A 21,045-nucleotide genomic window follows, 5' to 3' on the forward strand; every position below is an offset into this window, starting at 1 on the left:
AATAAGATAAATAAGGGTTAATTTGTGTCAAGTCTTTTTAGATAAATGTTGAAGACAGAAATACCAAAGAAGCTATTAAATACGCTCATCCTTTCTTAAAAAGTGATTCACATGATAAACTGAGGAAGTGAAACTGCATTAAGTAGCTTGCATGGATATATTCTCAGAGTAGAAAGAGCGTTGAGGGAGGAAACCAAACATCCTGCATTTTACAGCATTAAATATGTCCTTTGAAGATAACATTACAGTTCTGGGACTTCAGGATGTGAGTAATTCAAACATATGCACTGTCAACCGTGTTTCTTTCATTCCTGTGAGAGTCGTAGGAGGGCATCAACAAAGGTGAACTAAGGTAAAGGAAGACTGTAGCTGAAGCAGTGCCTGGCGTACTGAGTTCAATGGATAACTTTACTGAATACAGCTAGGAACATGTCTTACATCAATCCATGATCATGCAGTTCCAGGTTTGAGTGCAAATTTAAGTTAACTGAGTAATAATGTTTTTGCAAGAGTAAGTATTATGTTACTTCTATCACTCGTGTAATTCACTTGCATTTATTTTAACCATGCGCCATCCTGCGTGGATTTTCTAAAATATGCAATTAAATAGTAATTTACCAAACAACCAAAGCCTGTTATCAGAAGGTGTATTTGACCCTATGAGCACAAAGATATAGGAACACACGAGCTTAAATCCTTCCGCCACAACTTGTGTTACGGTGATGGATTTACGTTATCATTTCCTTTAATCACACGTTACATAAAAATAACCAATATTCTGCAGCATTTTATTGCAAAGCTATGCGGATGATTGATTTTGCCTTAGTGTATTCCTCTTCAGGATAGCAACAGCATCTTCATCCATTTGCCCTTTTGTTTGGGGGAGTCACCGGGGAAGCCTTGGTAGCACGGTTAGCCAATCAATAAAAGGCAATGCCGCGAAGATACGCCCCTTTTGACAAAATCCGTCCAATCAGCGCGTTTTTTCATGGCATGGGCGTTCCCTTCCCCCCACCCACCCTTTTGACACTGCCCTACCAAAGCTGTGTGGTTGAGCGAAGTGAATGACGTCTCTGCATTTGCGGGCCGCCGACGCAGGGCTGGGTTTCCATTTTCAGAGCGAGTTTCGGGGGGGATCGTCAACATGGAGCCGGAGATGGAGGACAAAACGCTGGAACTGATGGTAAGATTCGTTTCGTTGCGGCATCCTGAACACTCGAGGTGTTCGGTATGAGTCCGATATTGCGGGAAGCGCCGAGGCTCGATTCGACGGCAGGAATGGGCTGAAGCAGCTTGTCGGGAGAGGTGGAGGAGAAAGGAGGGGGGACCAGAAATCAGAGGGAGGGCCTGAAATTATCGATACATTTCGCTAAGAATGCTCCGCATACTCGTCGGATTGATACACAAGACATATACGTCAACATCTGGTAAATGTAGAGCAAATGTTGTTGTGGATAAAATAGGTAAACAACGGGGAAATTAAAAGGTTGGTGTTCAGTCGTCGGCCGAAGACAGCCGAGGATTCTCGGGGTAGCGTTCACTGCGGTGACGCTGCGCCACTTTAACTGGGCCCTGTCTGATACTTAGCCATCCAGCTAACACAGGCTAGAAGGCGATGAACCACGTAAATTTACGGGTATGTTATATTATATAGTTTACGTGAAGACATTCTACGTGGTAATAGACGTGTGTAACAGTCAAAGATATCCCGTAATACAACGTAATGTAGAGGGAATCGTAACAATGTGCTGCTTGTCTGTTTATATTTTCAAAGTGCGTAGAAGGAAGTGTATTGCCTTTTCATTCACATAGCGTTACCACGATTAGCGAGGTAGCAATTAGCTTAATAGCTAACATGCTAAAAATGCTAGGATTGACAGCCATTACCATACCAAAACAGTTAATTGGTCAGGGCAGTAGACTCTGTTTTTGGTAACTAGAAACGTTAACTATCAATATGATATAATTTCCTCTACGAACTGTCGTATTTTGTTTACAGGTAACATAGTTGTCTCGTGAAATGACGATGTCTTGATCAGCTAGCCATCTAGGCTAACGTTAGCTTACAAATAGCTAACATTAACATAACAGGGGTCAAAGTGGTCGGAAGGAAGACGTCAATTAAGATAAAGCACAAATGTGTTTTGTCAATGAACTTCCAAGTGGATAGAGTTGTTGAAATCATTTGTTTGGCTTGTATTTATTGTCCATACCGCACAGCCTCAGTTTCCTTCACTAATGTATCATTTGTATCGCCATACTAACAAAGCAAGTTAGGCCCTAGAAAGTAATACGTATGGCTGTTTAGTAAATTATGTGGAAGTGTCATATATACTAAAGTTAGCAGGGTGAAAAGTTTGTTCCTACTTTGCTAATTCTATCCACAAATACTACAGATGTTTATAGGCAGTGAATAACCATCGTTGGGAGAAATACTTACAAGAATAGAGACAAAATACTAATGGAGGCTGCTAGTAGATACTCATCAGACTTAACCAAGGTGTTTAAAAGTCTATCAAATTTAAGCAGCCATTACAATCTCTATGTGAAGACAGAGAAATGAATGAGATGTAATACACACATGACTTTCAAATCTTGAATTGCTTGTTGATCTTTATGTTGGTCTAAATAACTAGTTATAAATGCTGAAAACAGAAATTACCCATAAGTGCTTACACAACCACAGAATAAGGAACAAATGGTGGAAAGAGATTATTAGGATCAATATTGTATGAAACGTGACTTATGTGACATTAGCAGGTACTTTATGTAGCCCGTGGACTTTTTGAATGTACACCTCGCCTCTATTTCCTTGCTCTGTAGAATGATAACACATATCATTCTTCATTACACACTTTATACTACTTTAGTAAGTATTATGCATCAGTGCAGTCTGGGGACCTACAAAAAAATGACTTTCGTCTGGATTGTGTCTGTATTTAATTTTATTTTAATTTTTTTTGTCCCAGTGTTATTCACTAACCACTCATGAGAGTGGGGATGGCAGAACAGCGGTTGGGGTTTCTGTCAAAACAATAGTGACATTAATTGACAATTAATCCTATTGCCCCTTCCTCTCCTCTACCTATCCCCACCCAGTTCATGTCTAATAATGCTTCTGTGTGTATGTTTATCAGTCTGTATCTCGTGTGTGAAGGAGTGTGTGTACCTGCGCTCACTGTGCCAATGTGTGTGTAGCTCTAATACTGGTTTTTCCCCTCACTATCCCCCACCTCCTCCCCTCTTCTCCTCTCCTCACTTTTGATGGTTACACACCCACCACCTCTCAATTTCAAACCAAACTTTGTTTATGTGTTTATTTTCATTATTTTTGAATTCTTACACTTTTCCACACTCCGCCTGTCCCGTTTCCTCACCAACTCCTCACCACTTCCATCCATCTGTCCATTCATTGATCCATCCATTCACTCACCTCCTTTGGTTTCCTCCTCTCAACTTCCCACATCAACCCCCTCCTCTACTTTTCCTTTACTTCTCATCTCTGGTCTCTCGCTCCTCCCTTTCTCTTCCTCCCTCACCCTGTCCACTTCGTTCTCCTCCTCCTCCTCCTCCCTTCCTCCCTTCCTCTCTCTCTTTCACACAGTGCTCTGTGCCTCGCTCTCTCTGGCTGGGCTGCTCCTCGGTGGCTGAGAGTTTGTGTGCACTCAGGTGCCTGCAGAGCATCCCCTCCACCCGGGCTCACAACCAGGTTCTGCCTCTCTCCTCTTAATTCTGCTGCTCCTCCTCCTCTCCCTTCCCTTCCTCCCTCGCCATCTCCTCACCCTTCACTTTTCTTCGCCCACTCCACACGACTCCTCATGCCACCTTGGTGCGGACAGCGCCCACTCACCCCCTCACCCTCCTACCTCCTCACCTTCCGTTGTCCTTTCCTCCCTGTTGGAAGCACACTGCTCTCAGGTTCTTCTCTGGTGCGTTCTCAAACTCTCTCTGCTGGAAACAGAATTGTAGCTTTATAAACTGTAATTGAGTTCTTTATAATCATGTCAAATCACAGTTCTGGCATCTAAATTAGACTCCAGAGCGTTTAAAAAGTCAAACAGTGATTATGCCATGTCATGAAAACTGGAGACTTTTACAAAAAGACGAGTTTGAATTGTAGGCTATTAACTTTGGCATGCGTGGAGGGTTGGATGCAGGGGTACCAGAGAATAACCCCGCACTGAGGAGTAACGTTTTCTCCTCTTCTACCTGGAGGTGTGAGGGCCGAGGTGGGGGGTCTTCCTTCAAGCTCTGAGAGGCTACATGCTTGCTTGCCTGCTTGCCTGGCCAAACCTGGTCTGTCTTGTTTTGTTTTTATTTCCCCCCTCCTTCTGTCTCTTCTTCTGCTCTGCATGATCATCAACACCAGCAAGCCCATTCTGGCTTCTTGTCCTGTCTGCTTTGGTCTCGATACCTAACTGTTTTGTTTGTTTGTTTGTGTGGTTGTGTTAGTGCCAACCACAGACAGAACATCTCTATTGGTTTTGCTCTCCACGTGCACCAGTGTCATAGATGGATAACTGCACTGAGCAAGTCCGGAACACTTCTTCAGAGGGTTCTGGTTTTGCTCAGAGAAGAATATATAGATAAGATAGTAATCCTGTGTTTAAGAAGCACAACAGACAGGTCATTCTAGCTTTTTTTATTTTATTTTTACCAACATAGCCATTTTCTGTGGCAAGACTGTGACCTTGGCTCAGTCATCACCTCCACAGAAATGTGGTAAAATTGACCCTCTCACAGTTAAAGGCCTTTTGTATCTCCTATCCTCAAATTAGTTTGTAAATACATCTAGGTACATTGGATTGTTCAGATAAAAATCCAAACTCAGAAGAAAACTGCAAATAATGATGCATTTGTCCCTTTTTGGTATGTTTCACATGTAGTTATGTTCTTGGAGGGTTGCACAGTTCCTGCTCATTTCCTATAGTTTGTGGTGTGTGCTTCTTTGTAGTTCAGGAATGTGCCAATTTGATGAAAATTTTAATTTTACAGGATGCAAATGTGTTGGTTCAAGATTGCCACAGCTAAAACCAGTAAACATCAACCCACCTAACAGAATAGCAGGTCTTCTGCTCGGTTTGTGGATGTAATTATGAATGTAAGATTATGATATTGTTGCCTGGCTGTCCCTAATTTCCGAAGAAGTGGATATGCTATAAATACTATAAAGTGTTCATCATTATATTTTATTATTTATTAAATGTGAAGAGCAAGGCTATTTGGTCAGCCCATGATTTGTGCCATAACCCTGTTATTTAAATTGTATGCAGTGCACCTGTAAAGGACTCAAATCGCTTTAAGACTTTAGTCATGCTAGAAATGGGTGGGATCCGGTTACCTCCCAGGTTTTTTTCCTGTCCTTCTTGTATGCTGTAAGACCACTATCTGATGTTAGTTTCATTACAGTCGTGCCTGAGTTGCTGCCAGTGACATACCCAAGATGCTGCAGTTTAATTTCCTGTCCAGACTACTTAGCCCACATCACAGACAAGCAAGCAAGCAAATAGATTCCTTTTGTTGCAGTGCTCAGTTTTTTTCACTCCATGTGTGTGTGAGTGTGCGTGCGAGTGTGTGTGTATGTATGCACGGGTGTTTGTGCGTGCACGCCTCAGAAGCCATGATGGTTACCCTTCCTTGGCTGTGTTTGTGGCACTCTTGTGTCCGGCGCTGTCCACGCTGCTGCCCTGGCTCTCACAGTGCCTTGAACACAGATGAAGAGAACAAAACTCTAACCCGCACCTTCTCTTTGTTTTGTTCTTTTTTTACAGAACACGTCGGGGATGGAGTCACAGAACCTCGTGGATGATCTGTCGCCAAAGAAGAACACAGTTCTCAAGGTGTGTGGACTGTTTGTGTATCCGTCACCACAGCTTGGTGAAAAGTTGAGATCTGCTGCTCAGTGGAATCATGATATAAAAGTTCATAATAAGCTCTCACAGGCTTCAAAATCATTGAAAATTTGAGAAAGTACACTTTTTTTATGTTGGATTGACATGGTGTTGAACATGAACATTTATTTTAAAGCTTTTTTCCTATTCCCGCAAAGCCCCACCACTATGAGCTTCTAGTGGTTTAACGAGCTTTAACCCATTGCAATGAAAATTGATTTTTAACTTGGTCCATTCTGCAACACTAAGATCCTCCACTTGATCCTGTACACAGACTAAAGCCCAATACGACAACTTTCATTTTCAGTCCCCATTTTAATCCAACACATTTGGGCTGGAAGAATATTCATTATCAATAACTTGACAGATTTTTATAGATTGATTGATTAATCATTTGGTCTATAAAATGTCAGTAAATAGTGAAAAATGTCAATCACAGAGCCCAAGGTAACGTCTTTAAATGTCTTGTTTTGTCAACTCGGAACCCAAAGATATTCAGTATACAATGATATAAATCAGAGCAAGAAAGAGCAAGAAATCCCCATACTTGAGGCTGAAAACAGCATGAAATCCTCAACTACAACTACATCAAACAGTCGATTAATTGACTAATGGTTGCAGCTCAACAACAAACTAATTCAAGTAATGATAAAGGACTAATTGAGATGAGATGCTGCTGAAGAGTGCCTCAACTTGACACAATTTGCTTCATATGAAACTCTGATAATACTCTCAATCTAACATGGATACATGTTTCAAAACATCTCATAAATCTGAATGTACCCTCTGATCCTTACAGCTTAGTAATGGTCCTGTCGTGGGGTCCCGTAAGCGTCCGTCAGAGGGGAACTATGAGAAGGAGAAGGAACACTGCATCACCCTGTTTGACCAGTGGTCGGAGGCCGACCAGGTAGAGTTTGTAGAGCGCCTGATCTCCCGTATGTGCCACTACCAGCACGGCCACATCAACTCCTACCTCAAACCCATGCTGCAGAGGGACTTCATCACTGCGCTGCCAGGTACAGATACAGATACAGACACAAAGTATGAATGCAACATTTAGCAGCAACTGCTCTAGTGTTAGCTCCATCTTCCTAAACCTGACTACACATTAAGGAATGCACAGAACTCATCATCAGCGGAGTTGATTTGGAAAAAGAGATTATTTTAAGGTTATCTAGATTTTTGTCTTTGCATCGAAATGTGTTTCCTCCTGCATAGGAACATCAATGTAATACAAATGTTATTTATAAAATTCTCACCTTGGTTTCTGTATTGGTTTTCACGTTTTTTTATGGCATTTTTAATATTTGAAATAAATCCCAATAAACACGGATTACTTTTGAGAAGTAAAATCTGAAAATAATGATCCTCAGGCACAAATAAACCAACCAGACGAGATGCTATTAATTTTTCAGCAAGCACTCACTCAGCCCCTTCTCTTCCTCCCTCCAGCCCAAGGCTTGGATCACATAGCGGAGAACATCCTGTCTTTCCTGGATGCACGCTCGCTATGCTCAGCAGAGCTGGTGTGTAAGGAGTGGCAGAGGGTCATCTCTGAGGGTATGCTGTGGAAGAAGCTCATCGAACGCATGGTCCGCACCGACCCGCTCTGGAAAGGCCTGTCTGAGAGACACCAGTGGTGAGAAAGGACATAGCCCTGTTTGCAATCACTTAAAGGGGTATCTATCGTACTGTTGCTTTACATTAAGATCTAACCATGCCCTACACTCCAGAAGAAATGAAGAATATGCTTTTTGAGGATACGTGTAAACTACTTGTTTCCAGTCTGCCTGTTAGTCTCATGGCTTGTAATTTAAGATAAAAGAATGGAAGAGAAGCAGAAAGTATAGTTATACTTGGCTGGTCTTGAGTGTCTATTGTATGTGGGGGAAAAAAATCCCAGTGGATACAAAGCAGATGTCATTCTTTTATTTTTCTTGCCTCAGGGAGAAATATCTGTTCAAGAACCGCACGGCAGAAGTCCCACCCAACTCTTACTATCACTCCCTTTATCCCAAGATCATCCAAGACATAGAGGTAAGAGACAGTGAGATGGATTTCAGTATTTAACTGGACACATTTTTAGAGATTTTAGTTCTTTTAGGCTAGTTTACTATTGTACCAGATATTTATTTATTTATGCCTTTTTGCCTGAAAAGTAACTGAAATGATTAATCGATAATCAAAATAGTTGGCAACTGATTGTCTTTTGATCAACCAATCGAGTAATTGGCTGAACGCTTCAGCTCTACTCTGAAACGCAAAGATGCTCATCTGGACTCATTTGAAACTGACATAATATATGTTTTAGTTTAAGACAGTATGTACATCTGACATGGTGCTTATTTATTAACCTTATAAACAATTGGAAAAGTCTTAAATTGACTATGCTTGTTGGCTAATCTAATGGAGTTATGTCAATATGTAGCAAGTTTATTAACCTTTTTAAGTCATGTTCAGTCAGTCAATGTTGCTCCACTCATGTAGAAAAGCTTATTAATAAAGTTGAGTTAACTATCTTGATGTTATTCTAATCAATTATGACCACTTTCCAGCTCACTAGTAGTCAAATCGGTTTCTTTTCCCTCTAATGACATTATGTAATATGATATTTGCCTCCATCTTTCTTTCATTGGTTGCTTTCTGTGTTTCTTACTCCGTGTGTCTCCCTCTTTCCTCTAGACTATTGAGGCTAATTGGCGATGTGGGAGACACAACTTGCAGAGGATTCAGTGTCGCTCAGAAAATAGTAAAGGGGTTTACTGTCTCCAGTACGACGATGACAAGATCATCAGTGGCCTTAGGGACAATTCAATTAAGGTACGTGTGTATTGAACATCAAGGGCATGAACTGGCCCACTTTATACCCTGCCACCCGCTGACTCGTTTTCTAAACTTTCTGCCGTTAAATCTGTATAGTAGACATGGTAGTACGTTTTTTCACAAATCAATAAAAAGGCGAAAAAGTCGGGTGATGCCCTCACAATTCCTGGTAACAAAAACCTATTGCTTAGAATTACAGCTGATGGCACCTGCAAAGCACAAGGATGTGAAACCATCATCAATGCCAGCTGAATTAGTTAGAAATAGGGTTGCTGTGGTGACAATTTTCCCACCAACTAATACGCTTGTGACAACACAGGTGTTGCCCGGTGCACAAGGCTTTTTACAAAGAAGACTTACTATCTATAGAGCGCTGTGTTAATTTACCACTAATGCATAGTGAACATTCCCTACTGCTGCAGCTTCACATGAAAAGCATTTTCCTGGCGAAATACCCGTTGACTTTTTTATGCAGTAGGCTCGTCAGGAAATGCAGTTTGTTCAATTAGTTGAGCACTCTCAGCTATTGTTCATCAAAACATGCGACTACAGTGCAAAACACTGATCTTTCAGATCAGTTTGAAATATGTCAGGGTGTAGTTTTATACAGTCTTTGTAAAGTTGGTAACTTAAGCGTTAGCAGGTTCCTTATTAGCCTTGGCTGTGTCCGAAATCAGTCACAACCCACTATAAAATGGACTGTATAGTGAGTTTGCCCTTTTGTAGAGCCACCTGAATGTTCAGTGGGAATTACTACACCCTATGTAGTTGCTCAAAGTATCCCACAATGCATCCTGAAAAGTAGTGTTCAACTGGTAGTGTATACCGGGTGGTATCCAAAAGTGTTTTTTCATTTGAGCTCACTATATAGTCCTCTATTTAGGACTCCCGAGGTAGCGAGTAGGGAGCAGTGAATAAGTGCTGATTCAGACACAACCATCGTGTTTAAATCCCAAATATTGCCAAATACCTTTTCGCTTTGACAACAAATCTCTGCCATCGTCTTGTTGGTCAAGTCTCCTTAGTCTCGTCACTTGGTAAGTGAAATGTGACTCCTGCTGCGACTCTGCTGCTGCACAGAGCAGACACCTTGACTTTAGTGTCCATCGTCAGACTAAGTATTGATTGTTTTTAAAACGACTGTGTGGGTGGAGGACAAGTTGCAATTGCAACAGGAACACTGTGTAAGACGGTAACTCGGACTACTGCAGCAAGCCTAGTTAGAAAGCACTATAACCTTTTAACAGAATTTACATTGACATCCTTTTTATAGTTTATTTCTACAGCACAGATTTCTCAAGTGAACTTGGTACACGGTGGATAAATCGTGCTACATTTTTTTATGTTTGTAAAGTAATTTTCCACACACAGGAATTATCAATGACAACTTCATCATTTTTTACAAGAAGACTAGATTATCACTACGGTCCTACTGTTACCTCGTATAAATGTCAATATATACATTGGACCGCTTCATGCTTAAGAATATTTTTCATGACAGTAGGCATGAATAAGTCTGTCCTGCTGATCCAAACTGAAACATAGAAGAAATTAACATCATTCCCTTTTGCGTATAAGCAGCAATGGAGAGAGCCAGAAGTGTTGGCTGTGAGAAAGACATGCATGCTGCGTGTGTGGTTGTTTTCTTCCAACCTGGCTTTATGCATTTATGAATTGAATCTTTTCTTCTGGCTCAGTACGGCTTATCATCTTATTGTCTGTGGCGCTGAGCTAAACCAGCAGACACTGAGACAGAACACAAGTGAATTACCGGATAAAAAGGCTCAGCTCCAGACCCGTTATGTTTTCTGTCTGCCCTGGGAGGAGAGGAGAGTAGAAGATGATGATGAAGAGGAGGGGAGGATGGAGGGAGGAGAAGAGCGGATTTGTCTTCTTATTGTTCTGAAGGAGGCTGACGCACACCCAGGGTAGAGCCGAATGGCTCTTACATATAACACACAGAGCTCAGCGCAGCAGTGGGGAAATGGGGCATGAACACTGCTGAGAGAATAGGCCATTCTTAGAATGACCCAAATCTGCAACCTTTTCAAAACCACTTTTTTCTCCTCTTTCTCCTCCTCTGTTGATATCTCCCTCTCACTCGTCTTCCTCCCTTCTCTTCCTCCTCCGCCTGTCTTTTTCTCCTCACAGATCTGGGATAAGCAGTCTCTGGAGTGTCTGAAGATACTGACCGGTCACACAGGTTCAGTGTTGTGTCTGCAGTATGATGAGAGGGTCATCGTCACCGGGTCTTCTGACTCAACTGTCAGGTATGACACAAATGTAGCTGCAGAAAGTACACACTGTATTTTGGCATAGAACTCAAAGCTGCGTCAGCAAGCTTAAAACTGATGGAAATCACTGAAGAGAAAGTTGTTGTCAATTATGTTGAATGTGTGGGTGACTGAATTAGACTATGCTTGGATCAAATGTCAGTCATTTATCTATATTTACTAACCCACATTCAGTTTGAACACAGTGGAGATCCTTGTAACAGTAGAACATAATGAGACCATGGCAGATGGGCATTAGAAAATAGTAAATGTATTATCCTCAGTAATGGACTTTGACAGAAATTGTGTAGCAGTTAGAACTGCAACACTTACTTTCATTATGGATTATTTTCACAATTAAACAATTTAGGCATTGGGTATTATAAAAATGTCATGTCAATATCCTGTCCAACATAATTGCTCTTGACATTATCTCTATAATCATCAAAATATTCTTAAAAGAAAAAAAAATCTAACCTGACTTTTTGTTAGGAAACAATATTTTTATTGCACCACAAAGAGGACACACATCTTTTTTTGTGAAAAACAAACAATAAAAGGATCTTAAGTAATCATAAATCATCAAATCAAGGTCTTTATGCACAAATAAAGGATAAATAAATCTCCATGTCATTCTTTAGTTTGGATCCGTAGTATTTACACACATCTGACACATTGATTGTCTTTGTCGGGGATGCAATGTGCAAGCCATTTCTTCAGCCATGGTGGCAGGCTAAGGCAATTCAAAATAAATTTGGGAAATCAATAAAGGCAGGACGTCAGCATGCTAGCTTTTTTCATTCATGTGAGCATATTCACAATGTTCTCAAAACACGATTATCCTGTTAATAAAAATTCACTTCAATCAACTTATTGTGAGAGGTTTTAATGACGATCAGCGCTAAAAACTGTTATCGTCCAATCCCCAAATCAATTAATCGTTGTTAAAAATTGTGAAAAATGCTGGTCACAATTTCCCAGTGACGTCTTCAAATTACTTCTTTTGTTGCTTTAAGAAGCGACATGAAACGAGCATGTTGAAAACTGACCAGCAAAAAAGTTCAACTAATTAATTTATCGATTCATTGTTGTTGTTAGTCAAAACTAATTCCGACTCTCCATGTTTCTTTTTGGGTTGATTACTCTACTTAAGACAAGTTGCTAACATGAGTGTTGAAGACCATTTTGTTTCATGTACAGAAGTTTAAAAAAGCCAGTGTGGGCGTCATGCAACAAATGTGTTCCTGCAGCACAGCTTCTCTAACTGAACAGAATGCTTCACAGTGAAGATCAGGTTAGGTCAGATACACAGGGATGCACTTGAATGATAATAAATCATACATATCAATAATAAATGGATCGTTGATCATATCTAATTGTTCAGCCATTCAAACTGGAGTGCATCTGAAGGATATAATGAATAGTTTGTCAGCACAGCAGCATGTACAAAACTACACAGTAGAGTTTATCTAAGGGGGTGATTTGCTTAGAAAATGTGGCTGTTTTATCGTTATCCAAACCTGCCATGATCTTTATGCAAAATATCTCACACAAAATACATCTCTGCTATCAAACCGGTCAAGTGCGGGTGATTTGGAAAATAAGTAGGCAGAAAATGAACTTTATTCATGACATTTTTTAAAAATGTACCTTCCTAATGTATGGCAACATTATATTGTGTCTTATTTCATAACAAGTTGGATTTATAATCATTACTGGAGATAGTGGGATAAGTTTTATTGCAGATATTTAAAGACCTGGCTTGTGTGTATGTATGTTGACACTTGCTTGGCTACTGCACACAGAAGCTCAACATTAATGCTCTTATTACTTCACACTTCAGCCGTACTCGCTGGGCTGTATCCAAGGAAAATGTGACTTGACTTCCTTAGCAACAGCTTGACAGGCACTTTGTTTGTAGGTTTAGCAGTCAGCTTTTCCAGTGTGTTCTGCGTTTGACTCTTAATGCCCAGCGGTGCAGTTCAGTAACATGTTCTCCACAGCCGATCGTGCGTGTATGTGTGTGTGTGCGTGTGTGTGTCCATTGTAAAACTAATAAACATAATTCTCTCATGTCTCCATTGTTTTCCTTTTTCCTCTGCTCCCATTACATGTCTTTTCCACTCCCTATTGTCAACCTTCTTTTCTTTGATTTGGACCTCTCTTCCAACTGCCCCCATCTCATTTTTTTTTCCTACTCACCCCTTCCTTCTATCTTTTTCCACTTTTCTCACCCCTCCCTTCTTATTCCACATCCCAATTTCCCCTTCCTGCCCCATCCCACCTTTTCTATTTCTCTCTCTACCACCTTTGCCCTCATCATCTCTCCATCATTCATCCTCCTTTTTACCTCCACCCGTCTCCTTCTACCTGTCCTCCTCTGCAGGGTGTGGGAGGTGACGACGGGCGAGGTACTGAACACACTGATCCACCACAATGAGGCAGTTCTTCATCTGCGCTTCGCCAACGGCCTGATGGTCACCTGCTCCAAGGACCGTTCTATCGCCGTCTGGGACATGGCCTCTCCTACTGACATCAGCCTACGTCGTGTCCTTGTGGGACACCGGGCTGCTGTCAATGTGGTCGACTTTGACGACAAATACATTGTGTCAGCCTCAGGGGACCGCACCATCAAGGTAACAAGAGTAGCCATTATAAAGTTGGATTTGAGTGTGAATTAATGGCCAATGATCCTTTCATTGAAACTAGAAATGTCTTATTCTGTAGTTTCAAATCCACAAAGTGAAGTGTTTCTGTGTTGCTCCCCTGTAGGTATGGAGCACCAGCACCTGTGAGTTTGTACGCACTCTAAATGGTCATAAGCGGGGTATTGCCTGTCTACAGTACAGAGATCGCTTGGTGGTCAGCGGCTCATCTGACAACACAATCCGGTACGTGACTGAGATTGAACGTGTATATGGCCGATATATTGTGTAATATATGTGTTTAAAGGTGCATTGTTGAAAAGAGTATTGACAGTTTTTTTAATGTACAAGTGAGACCAGTTGGCTTAAACACTTTGAGTACAGGGTTAATTTTACTCAACTCAGTCTCATGATAAAAATGTTCTCAACCACTGAAACCTAAACAAACTGTGTAGGGAGCTGTATATTGAGAAATGTATTTGCTATTGTTTCTCTTTCCCCAGGTTATGGGACATAGAGTGTGGGGCATGTTTGCGAGTGCTGGAAGGTCACGAGGAGCTGGTGCGATGCATTCGCTTTGACAACAAAAGGATTGTCAGCGGCGCCTACGACGGGTCAGTCTCACGCACACACATACACACAAAGCTTTGTTCACAGAGACACATTTTGTTCCTGACGTTGTGTCATCTCATGTTTCTCTCTGCAGTAAGATCAAGGTGTGGGACCTGCAGGCAGCCCTGGACCCACGAGCCCCCGCCAGCACATTATGTCTGCGCACACTAGTGGTGAGTATCACTGATACAGCCTGTTTTGTCTAAAGCTGCAGTTACTTTAAAGCACTCTAGATGTTGGCTTTAAACGTCTCAAGTAGGGATGAAAATTTTAAGAAATGTCTTTGCTTGATAGTCGACTGCCTCAACATTTGTTTACTGTCTAATCATTAAAAGTAAATGGAATATGTTTGACATTTTCATTAGACAACTTTTAAAACCACATCTGTGCTTGATTCAAAATCATAGTAGGCTACATTACATGTTAAATGAACAGATAAAGTAAACACCAAGTTACTTGATAAACTTAATAACAAAATATTTACCAAATTTTAATGGTTAATTGATTATTAATCATTAACATCCATAGTCTTAACTGATAAGAATTTAAAAACAAACTCAAACTTCGAAACACCCTTTCAAAATACAATGTGATTTTCGTTTCATGTGTTTTAAAAATCAGAAATGGTTAACTTCATTTCTTCTAACATGTATCTTGTTGGTGATTTGACAATTCTTATAGAGATAACCACTCATTTGCTACTTTTAGCTACATTTAGCTAAAAAAAATCCTTTTTATAAAACAATAGTGGTAAGAGAGGTTCAGATTTACGTTTATAATTGCTGGTTATTATATATATTGGTTTCTAATATTAAGTCTGATGTGAATGGGGCGGATATTTATGAATATGCCAAGATGCTACCATCTTGTCTATTCATATAAACATGAGATCCATGTGTATGTCCAGTTTGGTGTGGTGCTGCAAAAAGCTGCAAAATGCAAAACAGAATTGATATCAGAAGCTAACAAACAATCATTCATATTTTACACTGGCTGATCAACCTTCGCTTTCTGCTGCGTCTCATCGGTGGCGTAACAGTATTTTAACATCATTTTTTAATTCTGTGTGTTCAGGAACACTCTGGCCGCGTGTTCCGCCTCCAGTTCGATGAGTTTCAGATCATCAGCAGTTCTCACGACGACACCATTCTGATCTGGGACTTCCTGAACGTCTCGACCAACGGCCAGTCAGAGGGACGGTCCCCCTCCCGCACCTACACTTACATTTCTAGATAGCAGGTACAAAGGCGCACACGTTCACATTTAGTTGATGAGACCTTAGTGTAAACATGTTATCATATTCAGTCTGTTTGTTGGACCCATGTGTGATTGCAGACTCTTTTCTACCCCCCAGGTGGCGCCACCCACCGCACCCTTTCTTGGAGGAGCCCAGGGCTGATTGGCTGATGGGTGCATCCGTCACGGAAAGGAGCCCATCTCTTCTCCTCCTTCCTCGTCATCTCTCTGTCCACCTCCCACCCCGCCTCCCCCCGCCACCTCCACCTCCCTGCCCGTTCTGACAGACTCTTGAGCTTGTGCCCATCGCCTACCAGTACTGAGACATGCACTCACAGACACACACACACACACACACACACACACACACAGGTCAACACTGATGAGGATTCCCTCCTACAGAACCAACGCGACTTTCCCAAGAAGTTCACCTTCTACTACTAATTTATGTTTTGTAAAGTACACTAATGTCAGTATTAACTTAGACATGATGTAAGTCACAAGCTCCCTTTTGTCCCCTTGATACAAACTTAAAGCAGCTTCTGCTCCTCAGTTTTCAACCCCTGCCAAAACAGGTTTCCACAGATATGGAATCGCTTATAGATATATATTTATATATATGACACATATACACACGCACACACACACAGTGGCACAGTTGGACAGAGGATGACCGGAGCTATGATGCGGGAGACAGAGACTCTTTACTCAGCTCCAGGAAAGGAGGGAAGGATTGGAGACGGAGGGAGTGAACGAGGGAGAACTGTGTCGGGGACGACTCCCCCGCTTCCTCTCACTCCCTCTCACTCCTACCTGTCTCTCTCTCCCCTCTCGCCCCCCCTTCCCCTCTAACCCCCAGAGATGCACACTCGCTTGGAATATGGGGGCGCACACACTCAAGTTTGCGTGAGTGTGTGTTTGTGTATGTGGACTTGTGAAACGGCAGAACAGAGCAGAAGCGTCAAACAGACCGACATGCATGTGAGGTTGCCACGGATACAGCATCCCGGCACACCTCTGCTTTTTTTTTTTCTCTTTAACTCTTACTTTCTTACTGTTTTTTATTACTGTTTTTTTTCTCATTTTATTTGAGTATTTTGGTTCTTAGTACAAAAATCATACTAAGCGTAGTCCTCTTTCTCTTTCCCTCTCTCCTCTCTCTCACTGTCTTTCCCGTCATTCTTTCTTCTAACTTCGACCCTTGTTCATCTGTCCCTTTCACTCCATCTTCTCTCCCCCGTCATCTACGTGCTTGCTTTGGTTATGAGAGAAGCTGGAACTCAAGAGCTCAAATTTAGCTGTAAACGGAGTTGTCTTGTCAAAAATTGTGTTGTATATTAAAAATGATTTTTTAAAGAAGAAAATGACCTTATTGTGAATAAAGTACTTGACAGTGGTGGAGTGTTGAGCCAACTGTAACATGAATGAGTGTCTAATTGTCTGTCTGTTCTTGTTTGTGTATGTGTGGGTGGGTGGATTTGTGCTCTGCTGCCTCTTTATCGCCTCAGTACTCTTCAGTCCTTTTGTACTTCAGACAAACAGCTGGGAACCTGTGGCTGTCCTCCTGAGAACAAAGAATTTAGATATTTATTTGCAGAGTTGTGGAATCGAGTCATTGTGACTTGGACTTGCGTCAACTCAGGTCACTGTTTTGATGACTTGCAGCTTGACTTGACAAAATAAATTAAGTGTGATTGGACTAGGAAGTTAAAGGTTCATGACTTGACTCGAAACATGATGACTCGATTGACTTTGTGTTCATTTTATGTTTTCAGTTTAGTTTTTTGATGTTTTTTGTTTAACTTTTTATGGTCAGTATTTCTGTTTGACAGTGATAGGGAGGAGATTTTTATTTTATTGAAGAAGAAATTGGAGGAGAAGAAATGTATTGAAGTGATTATTTTTTGGTCCATCACATTTTATTTTCACTGAATATAAATTATAATACAAATTCAATTCTTAGTTTTTACCAAGAAGAAAAACTGTTGGGACTAACTTGAGACTTGGACCAAATGACTTGAGTCACATGTCTGTTTTTTTTGTAATTTTTATGTTGAGAATTTGTGGTTGTTCTCAAAAAACACTTTTTTGTTTTTTTGTTAAACAATTTCAACTCGAGATCCAGTTACCAGATTTTTCTGGAGACCACAGCATCTTCCAGAGTGGAGTTTTCTCAGATGACTAACTCAACTGAGAAAACTCCATCCGCTGAGGAAGACGTGATTGAGATCTTAGTGAACAAAAAAACAAGCTGAGTGACCAAAAACCAAAATCTTTACTCAAGGGCTAAACACGTTTTCAGAGTTCAAGAAAGCATTTACACTCCACCTAAAACTGAGTGCATTTACTTACAGATTAGTATCCTGGTTTTGATCTTGTTTGAATTATGTTCACATGGAACATCAGAAACCTGGTAATTGATATTGATAGTTTTCTGATCATCTGTGTCTCATCTGTTGTCTTGATAACTCCCCATCTTCTGTTTTGGACCGGCAAACGGTATCCTAGTTTTGCATGGCATTTCCAGGTGTCTCAAAACCAGGATATGATGTTTACACTAACAACAGATAACCCAGACAGTCGAGTTCAGAACTGAGATACTAGTGTATAAGTAAACACTCTGATCTCTGATTGTACTGTGAGAGAACAGTTGTTGATGTGATAAAGTTTAAGAACTCTGAATCAGTAAACAAACCTGCTGCTGTTAAATGTAAATGATCTACGGATGGTATTAATCAGGACAACAACACTGTGGTAAGTTGTTTTAAATCATCTTTTTGTCCCATCACATTCCATGTCTGAAAGTCTTGATACAACATTGGCCTCAGTTATTTTTTTATTCTACTTTTGACTTCAGAATCCTGCATTTAATCATGTGTATTCACTCGAACAATGTTTCAGTTTTCAGACCTTCATCAGTTAAAATAATTATTGACTGTCAATATGAAACATTAATAAAATGAGTACAAGTGATTTAAAAGTATGCAGAATTCCAGATAATTAAAAGTAGCTAAATTCATGTCAACTTTTTTTTCATTTGAGAACACAAGTTCACTGTTAACAGTTTTGATTCTACACACTGGTGTGCAAAAACAGTAACACGTGGTCATGACCGTCATTAATGAATGGTGAAGTTAGTTAAATTTATAGTTAATTAAACTTTAGTTTATAGTTACTTCACTGTTAACAATGAAATTATTTACAAACTGTTTAACCATTTACAAAGTATTAACGTCAATTGCAAATTTGATAAATAAAAGCTTTATAAAGTATTTTGCAGTGAAATAACTTGACTAAAAGTTAATTGTGAATTTACCATTTGTTAATGATGGGTGTCACTAAATGTTACTGCAGAAACTTATTTTGATTATTGTTACTTTTCACAATTTTGACTTGAAGTCATTTAAAGCAACAAAATGTAACTTTCTGGAGAAGATTGTTCATTGTTGAGTCTCATAAACAGGTCGTCAGATGCTGATGCTTTGGGTTGGTGGCCCTGGTCCATCGCCAACCGATGAGAACCAACAATCAACCATCTACTTGAAAATTACATATTGTTGCTCTAACATGAACCCAGCGTTGGTTAAGCCATGCTTAGATGACAGTACCGGTGTATTCAGCATGGCCACCAGGTGGGAGTATAAACTCAGCTATCTCCATCAGTGTTATGTGTTTATGAGACTTGGGCTCTGACTGTTTGGTAGCCAAGTTTGGAGTCTAAATAACCTGTTACACTAGATCACATACCCAGTCTTGTAAACAGTGTAACTGTGAAGGAGGAATGTGTGTTTGAGATGCTAAAAGTGGTGCCTTTATAGCAAAGGCCTGGCCAGTGTATTTGAGCTCTATAGCACGTCTGTCTGGTTATTGTACAGAGTGTATCCTCTCGACTAGGACGAGGAGGGGAGCTGGCCTGCTGACGGGGTTAGGTTTTTTTAAAATTTCTGGGTTTAGTTTAGTATAGTAGAATGCTTCAGATTCTGGGAATAAGTTATGTGGGATGGATTTGTGCTTGGTGGAGCACCATTAGTATATGATGTGTGTATGTGTTGGATATGGGTGTGTGTGCTTCCTCTGGGTCTGTGGGATTTTGGCCCATAATTCCTGCAGCTCTCAGGTCACAGCTCCGTTCTCACGCACATATTTGGCATTCCTTCCCCGACATGATTACCATACACCTTCCACTCTGGGTTTGGCTACGCGGAATATTTCCATCATTCCCGAGTGGAACTGGAGCAACGTTCCAGAAATGAACAGCTCGCCCCACCACCCCCATACTCACTCTTCTTTATCCCACCCCCACACCCTGTTTCCCTTCCACCCCACTGTCTCCTCCTTATACCACCCCCCTCCAGCGCAGATTCCTGCTGCCTTGCAATAGGAATCCTCTGGTAAAACCCTTTTTTCCCCCTGAGTCAGCTGTTTGTGTCTGCCGGCATGATTGGGTCATTTGGCAGCGACATCTCTTCAGTGACCTCCCGCTAGGATGGGGAAGGAAGGGGAGGGATGGGGGGGATAAGAGCAGGATAGATGAGAGGAGAAGCAGCTATGAAACTCTATCTCACTACTGCATGTTTCCCTTCTACTGTTTTGTCTGATCCTTCATGCTGCGTATTCAAGGCAAAACTTTCGAATGTGGAGGTGACTGTTGATTTTTGGAGCTCAGCAGTTTGCAAAAGGTTCCTGAGTGAGGCTGGTCCAGTTTAATGTCTGAGATACTTCAACCCGCTCTGACAAGAACTGTGAAAACTACTTCTGCAGCATTTAAGCTCTTGTCTCTATTACAAATCCGCTGCTTTGATTTAAAACTTTTGCAGGGGTCGAGGAGCTTTTCGCCCTCTGTATGATGAATTGTTGTGGGAAATGCAAGGTTTCATAGTTTCGCACTAGTCCTCCTACCTGGTAGGAGGAAGAGAGTGAAGCTCTAGCCATTGTACGGCAGTCTGCCACTGATAACTGCTCAGAGAACATTTTGAAATCTATGATGTAGTTTTCTAATCTCTCTGAAGCCAGCTAGGGCTGCGACTAATTAAGTTTCTTTGGCAATTCTTCTGCTACTCATTTAGTCAATCAGTTTTCTTTGCACCTTCCTGTCAAAATATTGATATTTATCCTGATACAGCAGAAATTCAGAAAATTCCAGTGAGAAGCTGTTCATGGATAACATCACTATAGGACCATGTTTGTTTTTGGTTAATCTGGTTAATTAAAGACCTGAAAAAATTAAGGTACGCTCCTCGGCAAACATCAGCCACAACATTGAAACCAGTGGCAGGGGAAGTGAATAACATCGATCATCTCTCTACAGTGAAATATTCTGCTGGGTCCTGGAGTTTATGCGAATGCCACTTGACACCCAAAGGCTCTTGCAGACAGAGGGCCGACCTCACAACCCACAGGACTTAAAGGATCTGCCGTGTGCCATTCACTCCAAGACACCCCGGTAGGTCTTGTGTCTATGTCTTGATGGGTCTGCCATGTTCGATTCACAGCGGGGCCTCCATGAACCTGACTTGATCTGGCACAGCCCACAGCCAAATAACAACAGAGATGTTAAAATTA

The 21,045-nt window shown here is 41.1% G+C and overlaps 1 protein-coding gene across 2 annotated transcripts; it reads left to right on the plus strand.

The window, feature by feature from the left end:
* Window positions 1-1,047: 1,047 nt before the first annotated feature.
* Window positions 1,048-16,908, plus strand: fbxw11a (F-box and WD repeat domain containing 11a). 2 transcript variants are annotated; one of them, XM_084353055.1, is made up of 14 exons: window positions 1,048-1,183; window positions 3,605-3,709; window positions 5,772-5,840; window positions 6,691-6,910; window positions 7,347-7,533; window positions 7,841-7,931; window positions 8,577-8,714; window positions 10,869-10,987; window positions 13,377-13,626; window positions 13,763-13,881; window positions 14,139-14,249; window positions 14,342-14,420; window positions 15,322-15,486; window positions 15,602-16,908. In XM_084353055.1, the coding sequence occupies exons 1-13, from the start codon at window positions 1,145-1,147 to the stop codon at window positions 15,481-15,483; spliced, it is 1,689 nt and encodes a 562-aa protein (XP_084209181.1). In that variant the 5' UTR covers window positions 1,048-1,144; the 3' UTR covers window positions 15,484-15,486; window positions 15,602-16,908. The 2 variants fall into 2 exon arrangements, with proteins under 2 accessions (XP_084209181.1, XP_084209182.1); XM_084353056.1 differs by lacking the exon at window positions 3,605-3,709.
* The last annotated feature ends 4,137 nt before the right edge of the window (window positions 16,909-21,045 follow it).

This window comes from Pagrus pagrus (assembly GCF_965226575.1).
Source record: "Pagrus pagrus genome assembly, chromosome: 5".
Classification (NCBI taxonomy): domain Eukaryota; kingdom Metazoa; phylum Chordata; class Actinopteri; order Spariformes; family Sparidae; genus Pagrus; species Pagrus pagrus.